This window comes from Mustela nivalis (genome assembly GCF_964662115.1).
Source record: "Mustela nivalis genome assembly, chromosome: 17".
Lineage (NCBI taxonomy): Eukaryota > Metazoa > Chordata > Mammalia > Carnivora > Mustelidae > Mustela > Mustela nivalis.
In genome coordinates this window covers 23056870-23076824 of record NC_139036.1, presented here as the reverse complement: position 1 = coordinate 23076824, position 19955 = coordinate 23056870, and the positions used below count along the sequence as shown (strand labels likewise).

The window sequence follows — 19955 nt, the reverse complement described above, 5'->3', positions numbered from 1 at the left end:
GTACATTACATGAAATGCTTTCAACACATTTGGTTTGGGAAAACACTTCCTCTCCTATTTAATCATTCTAAATTAAATCATGCCATTTTTACCTTACAGATTTTTACACAGGGTCTTCTTTGGCAGTCTGATAAATGTGCTGCCAAATCTAAGTTAATTCCAAAATTCCTTGAACAGGCAGGTGTTTGGTGAGGGAAAGGGTAGTGGCATGGGGCTTAGCTGTTGGAAGAAGGAAACGCATTCCTGGTGATACAGAGATGTTGTCTTTTCAAGCTATGGAGTTTTCTGAACCTCAATGGTACAAGAAAAGAGCTATAAAACATTTCACTGGACCAAAATATCTGAATAAAAACAGCACTCAGCGTTGTAAATAGCTGAATGTTTTGTTTAAATGAATCAATGACTTTTACTTGTCACTTAAATACCAACTCTTTTATGACTGAAAATTTTCAGTGTTTTCTTACAAGGTTAAAACTTTTTTTTGGAAACAAAAACTCAGATTTCATATCATTATCTACACCTTCACATGTAGGTTATAAAAAATTACCATTTTCTTACAAATCTTAACTTTACGTTGAGAAAAACTCAACTTGAGTTCATTAATAATCATGCTTTGTGTAGATCATCTGATACTTAATCATAAAAGTACCTTGCAAAAATAAAGATTTAAAAAATGGATGCCAAAAAAAGGTTAACAAGAGCTATTATTGTAGGAGACTTGCAACACAAAACACTAACAGCAGTGTCACCTCTACAGAAAACTTCTTCACAGGACACAGTAACATTCAAATTTCCAAGAATGAAAAGGTTAACAGGAAAGCCATTTAGGCTTTATAATAACAGAAGATAGTCATCTTAATCAAAGAAATAATGTAATTTTCCAGGAACATAAAATAAAATTTTGAATCCATCTGTTAGCCATCCTAACAGAGGTACACTTATTTTGGCATTACACTCAGAAAAGATTCTAATCCATTAACAGCAAAAAGCTATTACTGCATGCACCTAAGCTTCTAGAAGTCTGCACCTGAAAAGCTTCTGAGGTCCACGCAGTACTGCAGTCTCAAAAATGATCAGAGGGAAATGAATGGGTCTGGCACTAGGCTCTAAACTTCATCAGCAGTGAAGAGGAAATACTAAGGTTTACATTTTAAATATCTAAGACACCTAACATGTAGTGACACCAAGGGCATGGAAAGGTGACACAATATAAAGATTTCATATCCACTATGTAATGACTCATATGTATTGAAGTTTTTCTCTCAACTTAAGCACTAACATACAATTCTATATATATTGTCCAGTTTTTAAACATGCAGCTAAGGAACATCCTACAATTCAAAGACAGAATCCAAAGATATATCAAAACTGCATTGGTAACTATGAATTTTATTATGTGGACATCTACTGTGGCATGCATCTGTACAAACCTTTCAGGCAGTGGTCCACAGCTGGGTTATGAATAAAAAGGCGTAAGTTTTTCTCTCATTTTATTACAATGAAGTTTAACAGTACAGAAAAGTCACATGACCTTGGTGGGTCAGATTTCTTAAACCCTGCAACATGAGGAACTCTAAATACATTAAATATTGTTATACATTCAGACTTCCAATGTACAGGTCTCGGTAACAGTTACAGCCCTCACCAAGCTAGGTTGGGGACGTGAAGTCCAACAGCATCTGAAATGCTGTGAAGGCATAACTTTACAAATAGCAATGTAAGCTTACAGAACTTGCCTTTATTAAGGTGGTATGTTCATGTAATTCCAGCGCCTTCACAATATAACGAACCAAATTTACTATACTTCACTTCTAAAAACCTAGATGAAACATGAAAAAGAAGCCATACAGTATAAATTGCAACTTCAGGAAAAGTTCCTGCTTTATTATTCCAAATAATTTTTCCCATGTAAAATAAATGTCCAATAGTTCCTGGTATGTGGGAAGATAATGTTTGTTAAAGTCACAATGAAGCCTTATTGACGGAAGCTTGGCTATATAAACAGCACAAGTTGAGAAAAGGTTTAATCTCCAAACCTATTAGACTGGATGAAGTAAGATCAGTAACGGCCACCTTGCGACATTACAGGAGGTCTCATTCCCATCGGAGGTCGAGGAGGCCCACCTTGGTAAGGGGGCACCATTGGCGGTCCCTGCCCATATGGTGGCATAGCACCAGGAAGGTAACCTGGCATGCCTTGATGATGACCACCATACTGACCTAAAAAACAGATTTAAAACACAAAAAATAGATTGAGTTGGTCTGTGCATTATGCTGTTAAATGCAATGTATTCTGCAAATAAATTTGTGTATACTCAGAAAATCCACTTAATACAGTAAATACAATAAACATAAACACAATGAATGTAAAAAAAAAATACCATGAGGCGGCATTGGGGGTCTCATTCCTTGTTGCTGTGGGATGCCTGGCTGTGGTGGCATCATACCTCCAATAGGTCCAACTGGTGGATTACCAATGGGAGCCTGTCCTGGTCGAGGAAGATTACGTTGATATTTAGGTAACTGTGCCCTTCTCTCTTCCTACAAATAAATATGATCACAATGTTAAAGATTTGAATACAGAGAGTCATTAATCATAAAAGATAATCACCCAAAATATTACAGAGTAACTTTGTAAAAATGTACCCTTATTTCCCAACCATTATTTTTGCTCCACAAACCAGTCCAACTGCTTAAAATCTCAATACCTCAAGAAAACCTCACCTATTTTTATATTTGAAAAATGGCTAATAACTTTCCAGGAATTAAATACTGCCTACATAAGAAAATCTCTAGTGAAGAAAGTGGATAAGCTTTAAAGGATCTGTGTATCCTACCTCACACTTATCCATTTCATCATTTACAAATTTATGTGTAACCGAAATGATTTTTCAGAGTTAAGAACCCAACTTACTGTCTTCTTTTAAATAGTCTGGGTGTAGGGAAAAGCGTGTGTCTAAGATCAAAACACACAATATTCACTTTATTTTGTGGTTCTTAAAAAACCAGAATGAAAACCACACAGCATTAGATCAGATTACAAAACCACTGGTGTACAAATTAATACTTTAAGAGGAATCGTTACTACAACGGGATTCAAACTATGCCAGTAAAAACCTGTAAAAAACTTACCAGTGATATATCCTCATCTGGGTGGATCAACTTACTGGTTGCACTGGTTGTCGTAAGTGTAGCAGGCTTACTTGTTATTGAAGCCGCTGGTTTAGCTGCAGTGCTATTTGTTGTACTAGTGGTTGAAGCTGTAGACTGTGTATAAGCAGGGAATGTAGGCTTTGGGGGTTCTGTAGTTGTTGCAGGGGTACTATTTAAGGGCTTGAAATCTGTACCAACAGGTCCTTGGACAGCTGCCTGAGCCTGGAAAACACAATCTTTCATTAAGGAAACTTCAAAACCCAAGCTGAATGTATCTATTATAGTTAACCTAAAAGTGAGATACTAACATTCAATAAAGGACCAAACTTTAAATGAAATTAAAACAAAGTTAACATAATTAAAATGCCAAAACATCAAGATAATATGTAAAAATATCAAAAGACCCTGGAGTCCAAGTCACATCCAAGACTCAGCAGTGGAAACAAGACTGCATATAACTTCAAAGATATTATCTACCTTTATCACCAAAATTTACTTGCTTTACAAAGCTTTGTATTTATTTCAAACTAATGAACTACATTGTATTGGAATATTGTGTTCTACTCTATTCTAAATTAGTTGTTCAATCAATCTACTAAGCACCTCAAAAAAAAAGAAATTACAAAATACAAATAAATTTAGTTACTAAGCAGAGCATAAACAGTATCAGTGGTGACACATTAAAGATGTCCCTTCAGAGATCTCTTTATACAGATAATACAGTGTCCTCCCAATTAACAATGGCTAGGTGATTACCATGGACAAAAGGGCTTAGTAGGATCTTTTAAGCATAAAGTTACCAGTAATAAATGTGTTACTTTTCAAAATTCCAAACATCTGAAACATGAACACTAGGCCAACTTAAGAACCAAATGCAGAGTACTATATTTCCTTACATTGTATGTGATGCATTAGATTCAATAGCATAAATCAAAAAAGCTTAATCATGCATCAGGCTAACCAGTGGCTACTATAACGCATTTACTGCTTACATGCTTAATTTTAACCCTTTAGAACCATAGGAGTTTGGAGTACATTTTTTTCTATTAGTATGAGTTCAAATTTTGAAATACCATTGATATTTGTACCATTAACTTTAAAAAAATTAAACATAGTGTATTTTTGGGGGGAAAAATTTAGTTTTAAAGTAGGGTCCAAAGGGTTAAGTTTATAAAGCCATTTAACAATTTTAAACTGCAACTTCCTGCGTACTTGTGCTGTGCTAGGAAACAGAGCTTTAGAAGATGCAGACAGACTTTCTGAATTGGATGAAGCTGTACTTGAGCTTGTTACAGGTGTCCCCATCTGTAGCATAAAAGAAAGGAAACAATGAAAAGTCTCCAAACAAATGGGTGAAAATAAGCCATGTGGTAGACTTTTAGTATTAGATTGCATTTTTATAAATGCAAAATATAATGCAATCAAATCTGACTTATTTCAAGAGGCAGGCAGTTAATGCATTTACAATAAACAAAGTGACAGTATGAGCCTCAAAAAAAAATTTTTTTAATTCTACACCAATAAACCTAGTTAACCAGTTTCTTTCCTAAAACTGGGATGTGTTTTTGCACTGTGATTTTGAAAAAAGATACCTTCAATCGAGAATAAAGATGCATTACTACAGACACTTCATTCCAATTCTCTATCAATGACTCCACAAGATCTTTACCAAAAGCTTGACATTTCTCAGTAAATAAAATCCCCACCCACCTCAAAAACACAAGATATATGCTTACAGGGGACTTTAAAAGTAAAGCTTTTATTTTCGCCAACTATAAACAAAAAAATTGAGGGAAAAAACCTCTATGGGATAATGTTAAAGTGAAAAATAACACACATCCTGATCTTAATTCTGAATCAATTAAATATTTCTATTTAACTTTGAATATAACTAGGGAAAAAAATAGAGAAAGTAACAACCATTACACACACTCTATATATATATACTTATGTATGTAAATATATATCAAAAAAACAAAAACATCTTTAGTTTCTGAGTTCTAAAAAACACAAGTTTAGTGGGAAAGATTAAGTCTAACTAGGTCAAATGATGCCCCTCCTGCAATAGTGTAGCATTGTCATTTCTCACTGTTCTAAGAGTCCAACAAATGATTTGCTAAGGTCTTAGGATTTTCTCCTTTGACTTTGGTTTCATTCCACTCATAGTTCAAGAGGACATAAGAGGACCTCTAAACATTATCATGTATTTAAGTACCCAGAAATTAAAGCTTTCATTTCTGTCTAAAGCTAAGAATAACTAGAGTTCATAAGCTATGAAAAAATTAGCAAACTACATTATCTGGCTCTAGTCAATGTGTGCAAACATGGAAGAGAACAGGACACTTCTCTGTATTTAATTATATTAAAAAGATTAGAAACAAAAAGCAAGCCTAATGACAACCTCAAGAATTTCTATAAACGACTACACTTTACCTTTAAATCTAAGTGCACTCCTTTTTAGGAATTTCACCTTACCTGCCCAGCACTGGGGAAAAGAGGCTTAGTAACTGGAGGCTGTGGAGCAGGAACTGTTGCTGTTGGTGCAGGTGGTCTATTAAGAATGCCTGGTGCTGAAACAGCCTGTGCCTGAGTCATTGGAGGAATTCCAGGACGGGGAACAGGAGGGGGCATACCTACAGAGAAGAAATGTTGGGAAGACATGGCATGTCAAAACATTTAAGTTCAGAAAAAATTTTTTCCCAAAACTGTTAAAATATACCATATTAAAAATGCTTCTGGGGGCGGCGGGGCGCCTGGGTGGCTCAGTTGGTTAAGCCTCTGCCTTTGGCCTTTGGCTCAGGTCATAATCCCAGGGTCCAGGGATGGAGCCCCACCATCAAGCTCTCTGCTCAGCGGGGAGTCTGCTTCTCCCCTCTCTCTGCCTGCCTCTCTGCCTACTTGTGATCTATCTCTCTCTCTCTCTCTCTCTCTGTGTCAAGTAAATAAATAAAATAATCTAAAAAAAAAAAAAAATGCTTCTAGGGGCACCTAGGTGGCTCAGTTGGTTGGGCCTCTTGACTCTTATTTCAGTTCAGATCATGGGATCAAGCCCCGTATCAAGATCCGTGCTGGGTGTGGAGTCTGCTTGAGATTCTCTTTCCCTCTCCCTCTACTCTCCCATGGGGTCTCTTTAAAAAAATAAAAAATAAAATCAAGGGGCGCCTGGGTGGCTTGGTCAGTTGAGTATCTGCCTTCAGCTCAGGTCCTGATCTCAGGGTCCTAAAATCCAGCCCCAGGTCAGGTTCCCCACTCAAGAGAGGGTTTCCTTAAAAAAAAAAAAAAAAAAAAAAAAAGAGAGAGAGAGAGGGTTTCCTTCTCCCTCTCCCCCAAATCAATAAAATCTTGAAAAATAAGAATAAATAAATAAATAACACTTCTCTACTACAAAATTACTGATAAACTGGTCAATTCAATGAAGTCTTGAGTAACCTAGGCATTTGCCTCAACCTTTCTATTCCTTTGGGTATTTCAGAACTCCAGGAAGTAAAAGATAATACCGGAGATTCTATATATGCAGAAAGTAGCAATTAAGCTTACTAATATTACTGATTTGGCTAACTTTTTGAAACACAAAAGAGAATTACTGCAATCATCCAACAGCTGGATGCTCTCTGAACTCAAATTCAAATTACTGTAGAAACACTGATAGGTCATATACTCACAAAAAATTTTCTAGAAAACTAAGTTGTCCCTGAAAACACTTTAAAGATTTTCTTTTTATTTTTTTTTAAAGATTTTATTTATTTATTTGACAGAGAGAGATCACAAGGAGGCAGAGAGGCAGGCAGAGAGAGAGAGAGAGGAAAAAGCAGGCTCCCCACCAAGCAGAGAGCCCGATGCGGGACTCGATCCCAGGGCCCTGAGATCATGACCCGAGCTGAAGGCAGAGGTTTAACCCACTGAGCCACCCAGGCGCCCAAGATTTTATTTTTCTTAAGTAAATTCTACAGCCAATACAGGGCTCAAGCTTAAAACTTGAGATCAAAAATTGGCTGCATGCTCTACTGACTGAGACAGCCAGGCGCCTCTCCTTTAAGCACTTGAAATAAAATTTCCTGGGGCGCCTGGGTGGCTCAGTGGGTTAAAGCCTCTGCCTTCAACTCAGGTCATGATCCCAGGGTCCGGGGGTCGAGCCCCACATCAGGCTCTTTGCTCAGCAGGGAGCCTCCTTCCTCTCTCTCTCTGTGCCTGCCTCTCTGTCTACTTGTGATCTAGGTCAAAAAAATAAATAAATAAAATCTTAAAAAAAAAAAAGAAATAAAATTTCCTAAAATCCATCATGAGTGCATTCTTCAAACTTCCTCAACATAACTTTGCCTAAGTATCTCAGAAATAACATATGTGGAACTACGGTCTATAAATTAATGGTTGCACTGGCAATGATGCAAATTTTACTGCTGCCTTATTTTTCCTGTTTCTTTTACAACTATCAATAAAGCTGCTGTGGACTGCAAAAAAGGTTAGCAAAGAAGAATATTTAAAAACACATGGGTTCTTGGTATCACCAGCCACTGAAGCCACCATTTTTCTTTCTGTTGAGTGAGACAATAAATGACTACATTTTTAAAATATGGCATGACAGGTTTCTCCATTACTTGCCAAAAGTCTCCATTATTCATCTATAATATTTCTAACAAATACTACCCCTCAGGGTGCCTGGGTGGCTCAGTCAGTTAAGCACCTCCCTTCAGCTCGGGTCATGATCCCAGGGCCCTGGGATCGAGCCCCACGTCAGGCTCCCTGCTTGGCAGGGAGCCCGTTTCTCCCTCTCCCTCTGCTATTCCCCCTGCTTATATGCTCTCTCTCTCTCAAATGAATAAAATCTTTAAAACAACAACAAACCCACAAATTCAACACATCTTAGGTATTATGAGCTTTGGTACAAAGGTTCTGTGACTCATTCTGAGTGCTTTGAAACCTGTGTATTATCCATTTCAAGACTCAAAAAACCGCCATGGTCCATTCCAACACTTCTCCAAGTAATTTCAAAGTGAAATCAGCAAACTATGGTAATTATAAATTACAACTGCACTAAAATCCACAAACCTATTCTTCAAAAGAGAAAAATAAAGCATGCCAATCATATTAAAAGGAAACCATCTACGTTTCATACCTGGCGGCATACCAGGCATCAGAGGTGGTATTCCTGGTCCAGGTGGCATCATTCCACCCATTGGCATCATTCTATTAGAAAGCAAATTTTAAGAAACAAACCAAGTTAATTAATAGTATAAAACATCAGAAAATATTTTGGCTAAAGCCTGAAACAACAGATAAGACTTGAATTTGACCTTTAATACTGAAATAAATCAAGCTGAAAGAATATACAACACTAAAACAATTCTATCAAAATAAACCCTCTAAAACCCAGCAATTTCTTGGGTTTGCCAGTAAAATAAGGAAAAAAAAATCAGTCTTTGCTGACAAATCATTTTCATACATTTAAAGTCACTAAAAACAATTATACCCTCCTTAATATATAAAAGAGGCCTCATCTAAAATACGTGTAATTAGAAATCAAAATCACCTTTTGTCTCACTTGAAAATATCCATACAGAATGTAAATTTTAAAAAATTATTTTGGAGTCATCAGATTTTTCAAAAGGAAAATACTGAATGTACACTGTGGAGTAAAGATTTTTTTTTTTCTTTTGGAGGGTTACAAAAAAAAAAAAAAACAAAAACACTACCACCAAAATTAAAGAGAGTCAAAAGTAAACTCACACAATTGCCTAATTTCTATTTGTAATAGCTACCTAACACTAAACCATGACTTAAAAACATAACCCACATTTATTTTCTTTCCCCTAAAAGAGCTCACCTTCACATAACAATATTCAATTCACTTAAAACAATTCCAAGTTTGTGAATTCTTAAATGAGAACTTTATCAAAAAGTAAATTTCTTTATACAGATTTCATTGTAAGAAAACTGAATTACTTCCATAATAACAAAGCATGTAATTTTTGAAAAGAGTATCTATTCTTTCTTAACTAACCCTTTTTTTAAACTAAATTCCATTACTTTAGCAGTTTGGGGAAAAAGAGCTACATTTAAAAAATGCTTTTTATATGGGTCTATTACAATTTCCTCACAGATGTTTTATTTCCCTCCATTAAGAGACCTGTGTCAACCAGCTTGCACATTTTAGAAGTTTTAGTGAGGAAGGTTAGAATATTTCTGAAGTCAATTGAATAGATACCATTAAACACATAAAAAAAATGACATTATGATTATACCTCCTGAATTACATTATGAATGAGATGCTTACATGTTTTCACCGCAAAATGACTGGGTGTATTTTCTCTGATGATGCAATCTGTGAAAATGTATGACAAAATCAAAATCTAACTGTGATTTTCAAAATACAGTGGGAAAGTGTATTGTATACCTCTCACATCCAACAATATTTAAGTAAAAGTGATAGGCACGAGCACCTCATATTCATTTTAGTTCTTGATGATTTGACAAATAAAATCATTTACAGAGTTTGCTTCTTGTCACAACTACAAAGTGTCATGGACAGTTCTGAATCTTAGAAATACAAATCTACAACCAACTACTTTAATTACATCAGATGCAATTGAAGCAGATGGCTGCCTACAGACATCCTAAAACCCAAAAATCGATTCTCTTCAGAGACAAATCTATATTCCTTTAATTGATTGGTAGACCCCTTTATTTGACTAGTTTAGTATTTATGGAGCCCATACCTTTTAGCAAGGGGGGGGGGGCAAAGTAACATTTTAAAATTCATATAACACCCAAGCTGAAAAAGATCATTACTAGGCATAAGCCCACAAGTCAATTAAAAGTTCTCTTACCCAGGTGGCATGCCTGGCATAACTGGTGGCATTCCTGGCATCAGAGGAGGAACACCTGGCATTAATGGAGGTATGCCTATAAATAAGAATTTCAACAATAATAAAAAAATCACAAATATTGAAATGGTAAGAGAAAGATTTTAATACTTCTACATCACATCCATAAAGTCCTTCCTTAAAATGCTAATTTTAAGAAATCTTATGTAATACCTGGAGGCATTCCTGGGGCTCCCGGAACTGGTGGCAGTCCTGGCTGTGCCATTGGAGGGATATAGCCTTGTTGAGGTTGAACAGGCTGTGGCTGAAATGAAGTTGAAGCTGCAGAGTCATCATCATCATATTCATCAGAATCATCTTGTTGCTTCTTTTTTTGACTCTCTGCTAAAAAAAGTTTTAATTAGTTTTTCCCATAAAGTAAAAAAAAAAGAAAAACTCAGCATGTCTGACATTCAACATTTAAAAAAATAATTTAAGGGCAGCTGGGTGGCTTGGTCCATTAAGAGTCTGCCTTCAGCTCAGGTCATAATCCCAAGGTCCTGGCCGTATCCGGCTTCCTGCTCAGAAGGAAGTCTGCTTCTCCCTCTGCCCCTCCTGCTTGCTGTCTCTCAAAAAATATCTTTTAAAAATAATAATAATTATTTCAATCCAATTAGCTCATGAGATTTTTCTTAAAAAAAAAAAAAAAAAACCCACAATACTGTTTTTACTCTTCAAATTGGTTTCCAATCCACGTTAAATAAGAAGGTTAACATACTTTCCCTATTCTATGACAGGTAAAAGTATTTTTCCTAAATCAGTTTTATTTAAAAAAATTACTTTCTATTCCATCCATAAAGATAAACTATAACAAAGAGGTGTGACCTCTCCTCGATGCTTCTTAAAACAAAGTTTCAGGGCACCTGGCTGGCACCTGTAAGTAGAATATGTGACTCTAGAACTTGGGGTCTTGCAATCAAGCTCCACATCGGGTGTAGAGCTTACTTAATAAAAACAAACAAATGAAAAAACTCATGGGGATCCCGCATGGTGGCTCGCTCAATTGAGAGTCTGACTGTTTCAGCTGAGGTCATGATCCCAGGGTCCTGAAACTGAGCCCCAAGTGTAGGCTCCCCACTCAGTGAAGAGTCGAGATTCTCTCTTCCTCTGCTCCCCACCAGCTTTGCTCACTCTCTCTCTTCCTCCCTCTCAAAAATAAATGGTAAACCTTAAAGACATAAAGTAAAAGAGTTGACTGTAGCTCAATCAAGTAAACATCCAACTCTTAGTTTCAGCTCAGGTGACAATCTCAGGATTGTGAGATCAAGCCAGGGTGGTTAACACAGAGTCTGCCTGAGATTCCCTCTCTCTTCCCCTCTGCCCCTCCCCTTGCCTGAACGTGATCTCTCACAATAAATAAAATCTTAAAAATAAAGGAATTTCATAGGTGGTTAATAACTTCCACTATCTGGATAATGATCACAAATTCCAAGACAAATAACAGCACTAAAAAAATATTTTACTATTAGTAGTTATACAATCAAATCGTAACAAGCAATCTTTGTTTTCAAAAATCTCAACACTTGCTAATTCCACCTGTAATCACATATATACAAATCAAATACACAACTTCAAACATTAAGACATAAGAAATAAAACTCAAAATTGGGAGTTTTGAATAAATCTAACATCCACTATTAACTCTGTATGTCAAATTATTAATACTCTCATTAGTGAAGCTCAATTAAGAAAAAACAAAGATCTCAGCATTTACCTTGTGTTTTCTGTTCAAGAAGTCGTCTTCTTTCATCCATATCTTTTTCTGGAATACCTTCCATACCATATATTTCCAATTCAATGTCTGTTCTCCCAGGTATTGCATTTGGTACAGCATCTATTGTCTCTTTATGCACCTAACATTAAAACAAACTTCCATTAGATAGACTAAAGTGCTCATAAAGTCCTTTAAGAGTAATCTGAAATTACTTAGCAAACACTCACTATATAATGGTTAAGCATAACTGGCTCTATAGTGAGACTATCTGGACTCAATCCTGTTTTGCTGCTCACTAACTAGGTATGTGGATTAGGCAAATCATTTAAGATTACTCCACCCATAGTACCTAACACACCTAGGATCATTTTTAGGATTAAAAAACACAATGAATATAAATTATCACTTGGCAGGACGTCTAACACATAGTAAGGACTCAATAAATATTAATTTAAGCTTACTATGTAATCTTACTTGCTTGGAGTATCAGCAATGAACTAGTAATTCCACTCAAATCAGAGAAGTTTCAAGTCTGACAAATAAAACTTATAGGAAACAGTCCTCTTTTATCAAGAATTAAAATTTCCAAGAATGGATCTTGAGACAAGCCTGTAGTTACGAATTATAAAAGTGACATTTACAGTTAGCATTACCGGTAACTAAGGAGTTACCTGAGACACTTAACACTGCACAGCAGTGATCCCGTCATTATCCTAAACTTATTTGGTAGATCACAAAGAGGAGGAAGTGCTATTATAAAACACTGGAAATCTACAATTTTTTTCCACTATGGTTTTTGCTAGAACAGATGTTTCCAACCCTCAAACATGGGTCTCTCTTGCCAATATGGTAAAATTCCTGTCAGTCTGTTTCTTCAAGCCACTTGCATTCACTTATGCTAAAAAATGGCAACGTATTCTTGCCCAGACTATCAGCATCACCTGAAAACTTATCAGAAACACAAATTCTCAATATACTCTCTATCCCATCAGAAACTCCTGGGTAAGGCTAGCAATGTGTGCTTTAACAAGCCCTCCAGGTGATTCTGAGGCATGCTCAAAAGCTTGAGAATCCCTGATTTAGGTTAATAATAACTTGGACATACTTGTCCATACTCAATTTTCCTTTCCTCCCAAGACACTTTCATGTAAGAATAGAAAGGTAAGGAAGGTCAAGGAAGCTAAGTATTTTTTTTTTTAAGATTTTATTTATTTTTTTATTTAACAGACAGAGGTCACAAGTAGGCAAAGAGAGAGGAGGAAGCAGGGTCCCCGCTGAGCAGGGAGCCAGATTCGGGGCTCAATCCCAGGACCTGGGACCATGACCCGAGCCAAAAGCAGAGGCTTTAACCCACGGAGCCATCCAGGTACCCCAAGGAAGCTAAGTATTTTCTTCTCAGATATGTATCTCAAAGATTTTAAACAGCGACATGCAAAATCAAATTCAAAAATTGTAATTTTTTATAAATTTTTAACCACTGTTCCTCACTGTGATGAAAAGATCCACGAATAAAGCTACTCAACAAGCAACTTAATCACCGTTTTCTAAGTTTTTTGGAATGTTACTATTCTTGACAAATGTAGATGAATTAATTCACGTTTTCCCCCCAAAATAAAATTACATTCACATACACAGTAACTATTCTTTGTTCTACTTCTAAATGATAATGCCAAGAATAAACATTTCAAAAGCTGTTGCTAAGAAAGGAAAAAGAACATGATTTACCTAACTACCTCACAATAGCCCAGCCAGAATTAAATTTCTTAAAATCCTGCCTAGAAGTTGGTATGGTCTTGGCTGAAAAGACAAGAGAAAGCACTGATATGAACCAACTAAATTATTAATGTCTTAGGTTTACCACCTATAAAATTGGAGGCTGTATCTGATTAAACTGCCATGCCTATCTCACAGGTTGCTACGCAACTACACTAGGACTACAAAAATAGAAGCACTTAGTCCATTAAAAATGTTACTGAAATAATTTCTCAACTAATCTCTTTCTAGTTCCATTCCATTTTTCTGCTCTTGTATAGTACAACTCTTCAAAGAGTCCCTCTATCTCCTTTTCTTTTGAAAGCACTCCAATCGAGCTTTCATCCCCATTGTTCTAGGAAATCATTCAATCTCAGTCCTCTTCTTCCTTGACCTACCACCAGCATTTGACTCAGTTAAATAACTTACTCCTTGGAACATTTCATTTGGTTTTCAAGACACTATTTTCTTGGATTCCCTACCCTTTCAATGTCCCTGAATGGTTTACTTTAATCTTCCAACCTTTAACTGCTGGGAGTGGCCTAAGGTAGAGTCCTTGCACCTCTTTTTTATCTATATTCTATTCCCTAAGGAAAAAGGACATCTAATATTATGAGTTAAATAAAATAGTTGTCCTTATACGGTATCCTTCCAAACTTTTATCTCCAGCTCCCACCTCTCTGAACTCCAGGATTGTAGACACAAGCAACTCCTTATAGGACATCTCCATCTGGATATTCAACAGACCTTGTCAAAATTAACCTAACACCAACATGATGTCCTCATCTCTAAGCCTATTCTTCCAGCAGCTTTCTACATCTCAGTACATGGTAACCCGTATCTCACAGATCAAATGCCTTCAGATCATCTGTAACTCCTCACTTTATTATACTCTGCATCAAATCCACCAGCAAATTCTGGTCTCTGCCAACCCTCACCTCTTGCCTGGAATACTCTAGTCACCCTAAGTGTTCTCACTGCACTCTGCAGCCTGTCTAATCTCAAGTCTACTGGCCAGGACAATTCTTGAAAGAAAGAAAGAAAGAAAGAAAGAAAGAGCATCAGCATGCTCTCCTTCTACTCAAACCTCCCATTTCATTCAGAATTGAAGAAAATGTCCTACAGTAAGCCCTCCTATATAAAAAACATTGCTACTCTTTCCTTCTTCCTTCAATACAGGAGTATGTTCCTATATGTGAGGGTCTTTCATTCGCTGTTCCATGGCTCTTTCACTTCCTTTCAGATCTCTGTTCAGATGTCAGTTTCTCATCCAGGCCTCTCTCCATCTTGTGGCCCTCCCTATACCTCCTCCAACCTAGTTTTAGTCTTCTCCATCACTTATCATTTAAAAACTAAGTATTTACAGTTTATTTTCTTCCACAACACGAATCTAAACTCCACAATGGTGACTTTTTCTTCACAGCTGTATACTTAGTGCCTAAAACACTGTCTAACACAATACCGTCTCACAGGAACTTTTTGTGAGAAATAGTAGTATTCTGTATCAAAACTACCCAATACAACAGTCATCCACCAGCCACACGTGACTGAGCACTGGAAATGTGGCTATAACATGACTGACATATTAAATTTTTAATTTTTAAATTACCCCTTAAAAAAAAAGGCTTATTTCAGAGATAGAGAGCAAGAAAGCAGGGGGAGGTGCAGCAGGCTCACCACTGAGCAGGGAGCCCAATTCGAGACTGAAATCCCAGGACCCTGGGGATCATGACCTGAGCAAAGGCAGGTGCTTCATCAATTGGGCCAGCCAGGTGCCCCTAGGAGTCTTTTAAGTAGCCACATGTAACTAGTGATTGCCACAGTGGAAAACTGTGGGTCTAGCATGTAGCAAAATCTAAAATATTTTTGAATTAATATTAAATTATTGTTATTGTTATATAATTGGAATGGAAAATATCAATATAAACTTATTTTCTTTTATAAACTTATTTTCAAACTTGGGGAAACAACATCTTATTTTAATTTACCTCCCTGCCTCCTACCAACAGTAGTTTCCAATGAATAAGGATTTGCTCAGCTCTCATCTCTCTAGGGTCCAATTAGGCAAAAATTCAGGCAGCTCTAGGATTGGCAAAAGTAGAAAAAATAACGTTGAATAAGACATAAAGGCACTTACTAGATCTTTAAAAATATAAATTGCAAAGCTTTCCCTACCTAGCAGTGAAAAAACTCAAGAAACCCAAAAATTATCTAATGAAACACAACGTTACCATTCCAAAAGAGGTCCAGGGAATAAAAGAAGTAAACCTATCCTCAGGCAACATATTATAACAAATCCTTCAAGGGCAGTAGTAATGGTAGCTAATTATGTGTTAATTCTCATAGGATTAGAACTGGTCAGACTGACCACAGAATTGAAATCACTGATCCTTGTTCTCTAACCCAAGTACAGATACTTTGGACCTCAATTTGTCACCAATCTAACCTAGGATAAGAAATACTATCAATAATTCAAAAATAAACATCAGCAACATAAATTTTCCTTAAACATTGAAAAACACAATTATTTATCTTCTTAATGGCTAAAAACAGTGTTTTTTTAAAGCTGACTAACCACATCTGATCTTTCTCAGTAAACAAAACTGTCAAAGAGAAATTCAAAAAATTTTTTCACATGGTTTAAGTAAGGGGGTAAAAATTAAATTAGAAAAAATAAAAAATGAAAAAATAAATCCTTACCTGCATGCAATGAATAGCTAAGCCAGGTCCTGTGTACAACTTCTTATGACATATATGGCATTTAAAATGTTTTGCTTTTTGGTGTTGTATAAGAATCTTCTCATCATCAAAATCTCTATTACAATACCTGATCAATGTTGTTAAGGTACAAAACCAGCATAATATTGACGCTGCTTATAATAAAATCTGTCATACATTAGAGAACAGGAGGAAGAATATTAAAATGTAAAAACAGCTAAAACCAAAAATATAATTTATACAAACTTTGTTTCTGGTATTTACTATATAATTCGGAATTATCTTGCCATGTACTTCTACTCTTTAAAGTTTCCCAGAAATCCATTATCTCTCTCCACCATCTCTAAATGAACACATCTCAGTAATCAGCAACATACTTTTGTCAAATTCTTGCATTTAAAAGAGATTTAAGTGAAAAGGACTTTTTTCTTCATTATTTCAACATTTGAAATGCACACTGTAGACTGGACAGTTCAATGTAAAAAAAAAAAAAACCAAACAAACAAACCAACCCAAGTTTATGACGGGACTGAATTTCAAAATAGAAATCATTAAGTAGACGAACAAAAATAACTGAAATATTAAAAATCTACTTAATATCTGGAATTTGAGAATATACTATTTAGATCCAAAAATAAGCTCATAACGAATAAAAACATATCCCTATGAAGTTGTTTGCAACTCTTTCTAAATTTATGTTGCCATAGAGTGTATTTAAACTCACAAATCACATTAATAAGACTGAGAATTTTTATCTCACTCGTCAGATTTTCCTAAATGCATATTTAAGAAAATTAGTGACCATCTTCCAATTAGCATGGAAATAAACGCAATTCTGTAACAGATTCGTTTTTTAGTACAAAACAGTTAAGCAAAACCAATTTCATCGTGAAGTGTACTAGCGTTTCCGGAAAAAGTATTTAAAAAGACGCCACGTTTTAGTAAGCAATAGGAAGCTTTTTTTTTTTTTTTTTTTTTTTAAGACTTACAAAGCCAGGTAACAGACGAAAAACTCCACCCTTTAAGAGAACGCTTCTTGAAGATTAAGGCGCCAGTTGGGTGAGACGCGGAAACTAGTTCCCCCAAACCCCGGTCAAAAAAAAAAGGGGGGGGGTGTTTCGAAACCGGGGTTGACGAACACAAGCCTTTACTAAGCCATCGAATCTACAATAAAACGGGAAAAGTGGTTGAGAGACTCCGAAGCTCTCCCCTAATCTTCCATAGACTCAATCGGCGTATTATACTCGAAGAAAGTCCCTTTGTTAAATCGTCACCAAAACAACGGAGTGTGGCCCAACAGCCTTAGGGAACACTGTCCTTGGTGGAGGGGTCCAAGCCGCCTCCCAGCGGTTGGGTCCACGAGCGCACCAAATCAAGAACCTCCTGAGTCACGGAGTCCCACGACCCCCAACTGCCAGAGAGCCTGTCGCCCTAGGAACTTCATTTTCTGCGAAGTATTCCCAAATCCGGCTCCGGGCCATCCAGCCACCCACCTCGAGGCCTAGATCCCAGACACTCTCCGCCACAGGCCAGAGCAAGGCCGCCCAGTCCCAGTCACCGCCAACCGGCGCCCCCGCTCGGCCTCGACTTCAAACCGGTAAAGGATATCAGCACCACGGCTTCAGCTGCTTCTTCTTCTTGCGACCCATAACCGCGCTCTACCGACAAAGTATAAGGGGGGGGAAAAACAAGCAAGAAAAACGAGGCAAATACCGCTCACTCTCCCGACCCAACGGCCACCACCGCGTCCCACAGGAAACAGACACAAAATGGCCGACGCCCTCGTTCGCCGCTCTGCTCCCGTCAGGCATTGCGGCCGGAGGCGGTGCCAGGCAGGGTAGGGTCACATGACGCAGGCCGCCTCCCTGAGTGGGTGGAGACTCGTGGCGGCTGAGGTGCAGCCGCCATCTTGTTCGTGTAAGTTGTCCCGGCCCTCGTTGCTTGTGTTTGCCGATCCCTCCGGTTGTTTTGTAAGAGAGCTGGCTACGGAGGTACGCCGAGACACTCGTAATTGAAGGAGGGGGGGAAAAAACTGAAAGGATGATTATTGTAATTAAGGACAGACTACAAATAAAAAATACTGAAAGAGCGCCCAACTTTTCATTATGTCTCATTGCTCGAATTAATCCTTCCTGTAGTAAGTGTTGGGCGTTTGCTTATCACATATTTTGTTAAAAAAGTGTCAGTCTCTGCCTTGTAATTCACAGATGGGTGACAAGGTGCTGCAGACCTCAGGAGGGGAGCACTAACAAGGGTCTTAGCGGTCATTGGGGTGTCAAGAAAGGTTTTCTGAAGGCTCCGTGGGAGCAAGGGAAGTGGAAGAGAGAGAGTCTCTTTGAAGGAGCAAAAAGCGCAAGTCTTTGAGCCTGAGCGCCTGAAATACGCTGATGGTGTTGGGGCTGGAGCTCCTAGTGATGGGGCTGGTTGGTGGCAAGAGAATCGTAGGGAGGAGGGGAAAAAAAAGGAATCTAGGCTGGAAGGGAAGAAGTAAAACCGTGTTCACAGCACAATGTTACGGGTTGAACTGTGTCTTTGTGTGTCCCCCCACCCCCACCCCACGCAGTCCCCCTCAAAGTAAAAGTAAGTCCAAACCCTCAGTACCTCCGAAGGAGACTTTGAGCGGTGCGCAAGCTGACGCTCTAGTAGAGGAAACAGACAAATGCATAATGTCAGGAGTGATTCAGTGCCCGGGAAAAGAACTAAAACAGTATTAGGGGACACGATCGAGACCTGCTGGGATGACAGGAGAGGTTTGTGTGGGATGTGTTTTGTACAGGGCATTTTCCGTCTCAGGAGGGACATGTGTGTAGAAAACTGATAAGAAAGAAAAAGACATGCACATATCTGGGGGCATTCCAGACAGAAGCGCAAATTAAAAGACGGTTACACTGCGGGGGTGGGGGTTGAAGTGTTTGAGAAACAGCAGGAAATGTGACCAGCACCGAGTGAGCAAGGGAGAGAGTGATAGGAAATGAAGTCACAGGGGGAGGTAGAGGCCAACCTATGAAAGCTTCTGCACATCAGTCAGAGCCTTTTTCTTTTTTCTTTTTTTTTTTTTTTTTAAGGTTTTATTTACTTATTTGACAGCGAGGGAGCACAAGCAGGCGGAGTAGCAGGCCGAGGGAGAAGGAGAAGCAGGCTCCTTGCTGCGTAAGGAGCCTGATAGGGGACTCGATCCTAGGACCCTGGGATTATGACCTGAGCTGAAGGCTGTTGCTTAACCACCTGAAAAACCCAGACGCCCAGTGCCTTTTTCTTACAGTGGTTCCTAAGACTGAAGGCGGAGAAAACAATATAAAATAACAGTTAAGATTATAGATTGATCAGGGCGCCTGAGTGGCTCAGTAGGTTACGCATCTGCCCTCCCTTCAGGTCATGATCCTAGGGTCCTGGATGGAGTGGGAGTCTGCCTTTACGCTCAGCAGTGAATCTGCTTCTCCCTCTCCCTCTGCCACTCCTCTGGTTGTGCACTCCACATGCTCTCTTTCTCTCTTCGGCAAGTAAATAAATAAAATCTTTAAAAACAAAAGATATGGAAGAAAGAAAAAGAAGTCAGTAATGAGATTCCATTAAGATCATCTGTCTGCATTAGTTTCTTGTCAGTAATTACATTCTGCCCTTCCCACGTGCCTGCCTTGTCTCCTTCGATTGTGTTGCCAGAATAAAAACTTAACTACTGGATTGTGTTTCTATATGTGCACATATTCTCATTCTGATTCATTCTTTTTAATGGGTGCATAGTCTTCTGGTATGTATGT

At 37.8% G+C, this 19955-nt stretch overlaps 1 protein-coding gene across 6 annotated transcripts; it reads right to left on the bottom strand.

Annotated features, from left to right (window-relative positions):
* Window positions 1-1477: 1477 nt before the first annotated feature.
* Window positions 1478-17963, bottom strand: ZNF207 (zinc finger protein 207). 6 transcript variants are annotated; one of them, XM_082707347.1, is made up of 12 exons: window positions 17807-17963; window positions 16180-16307; window positions 11728-11866; window positions 10188-10355; window positions 9978-10053; window positions 9425-9472; window positions 8267-8337; window positions 5629-5786; window positions 4366-4458; window positions 3133-3375; window positions 2382-2541; window positions 1478-2220 (listed from the first exon to the last, which is right to left on the bottom strand). In XM_082707347.1, the coding sequence occupies exons 1-12, from the start codon at window positions 17844-17846 to the stop codon at window positions 2060-2062; spliced, it is 1485 nt and encodes a 494-aa protein (XP_082563473.1). In that variant the 5' UTR covers window positions 17847-17963; the 3' UTR covers window positions 1478-2059. The 6 variants fall into 6 exon arrangements, with proteins under 6 accessions (XP_082563473.1, XP_082563474.1, XP_082563475.1 ...); XM_082707348.1 differs by lacking the exon at window positions 9425-9472; XM_082707349.1 differs by lacking the exon at window positions 4366-4458 and having other exon boundaries at window positions 10188-10358; window positions 17807-17962.
* Window positions 17964-19955: the final 1992 nt, after the last annotated feature.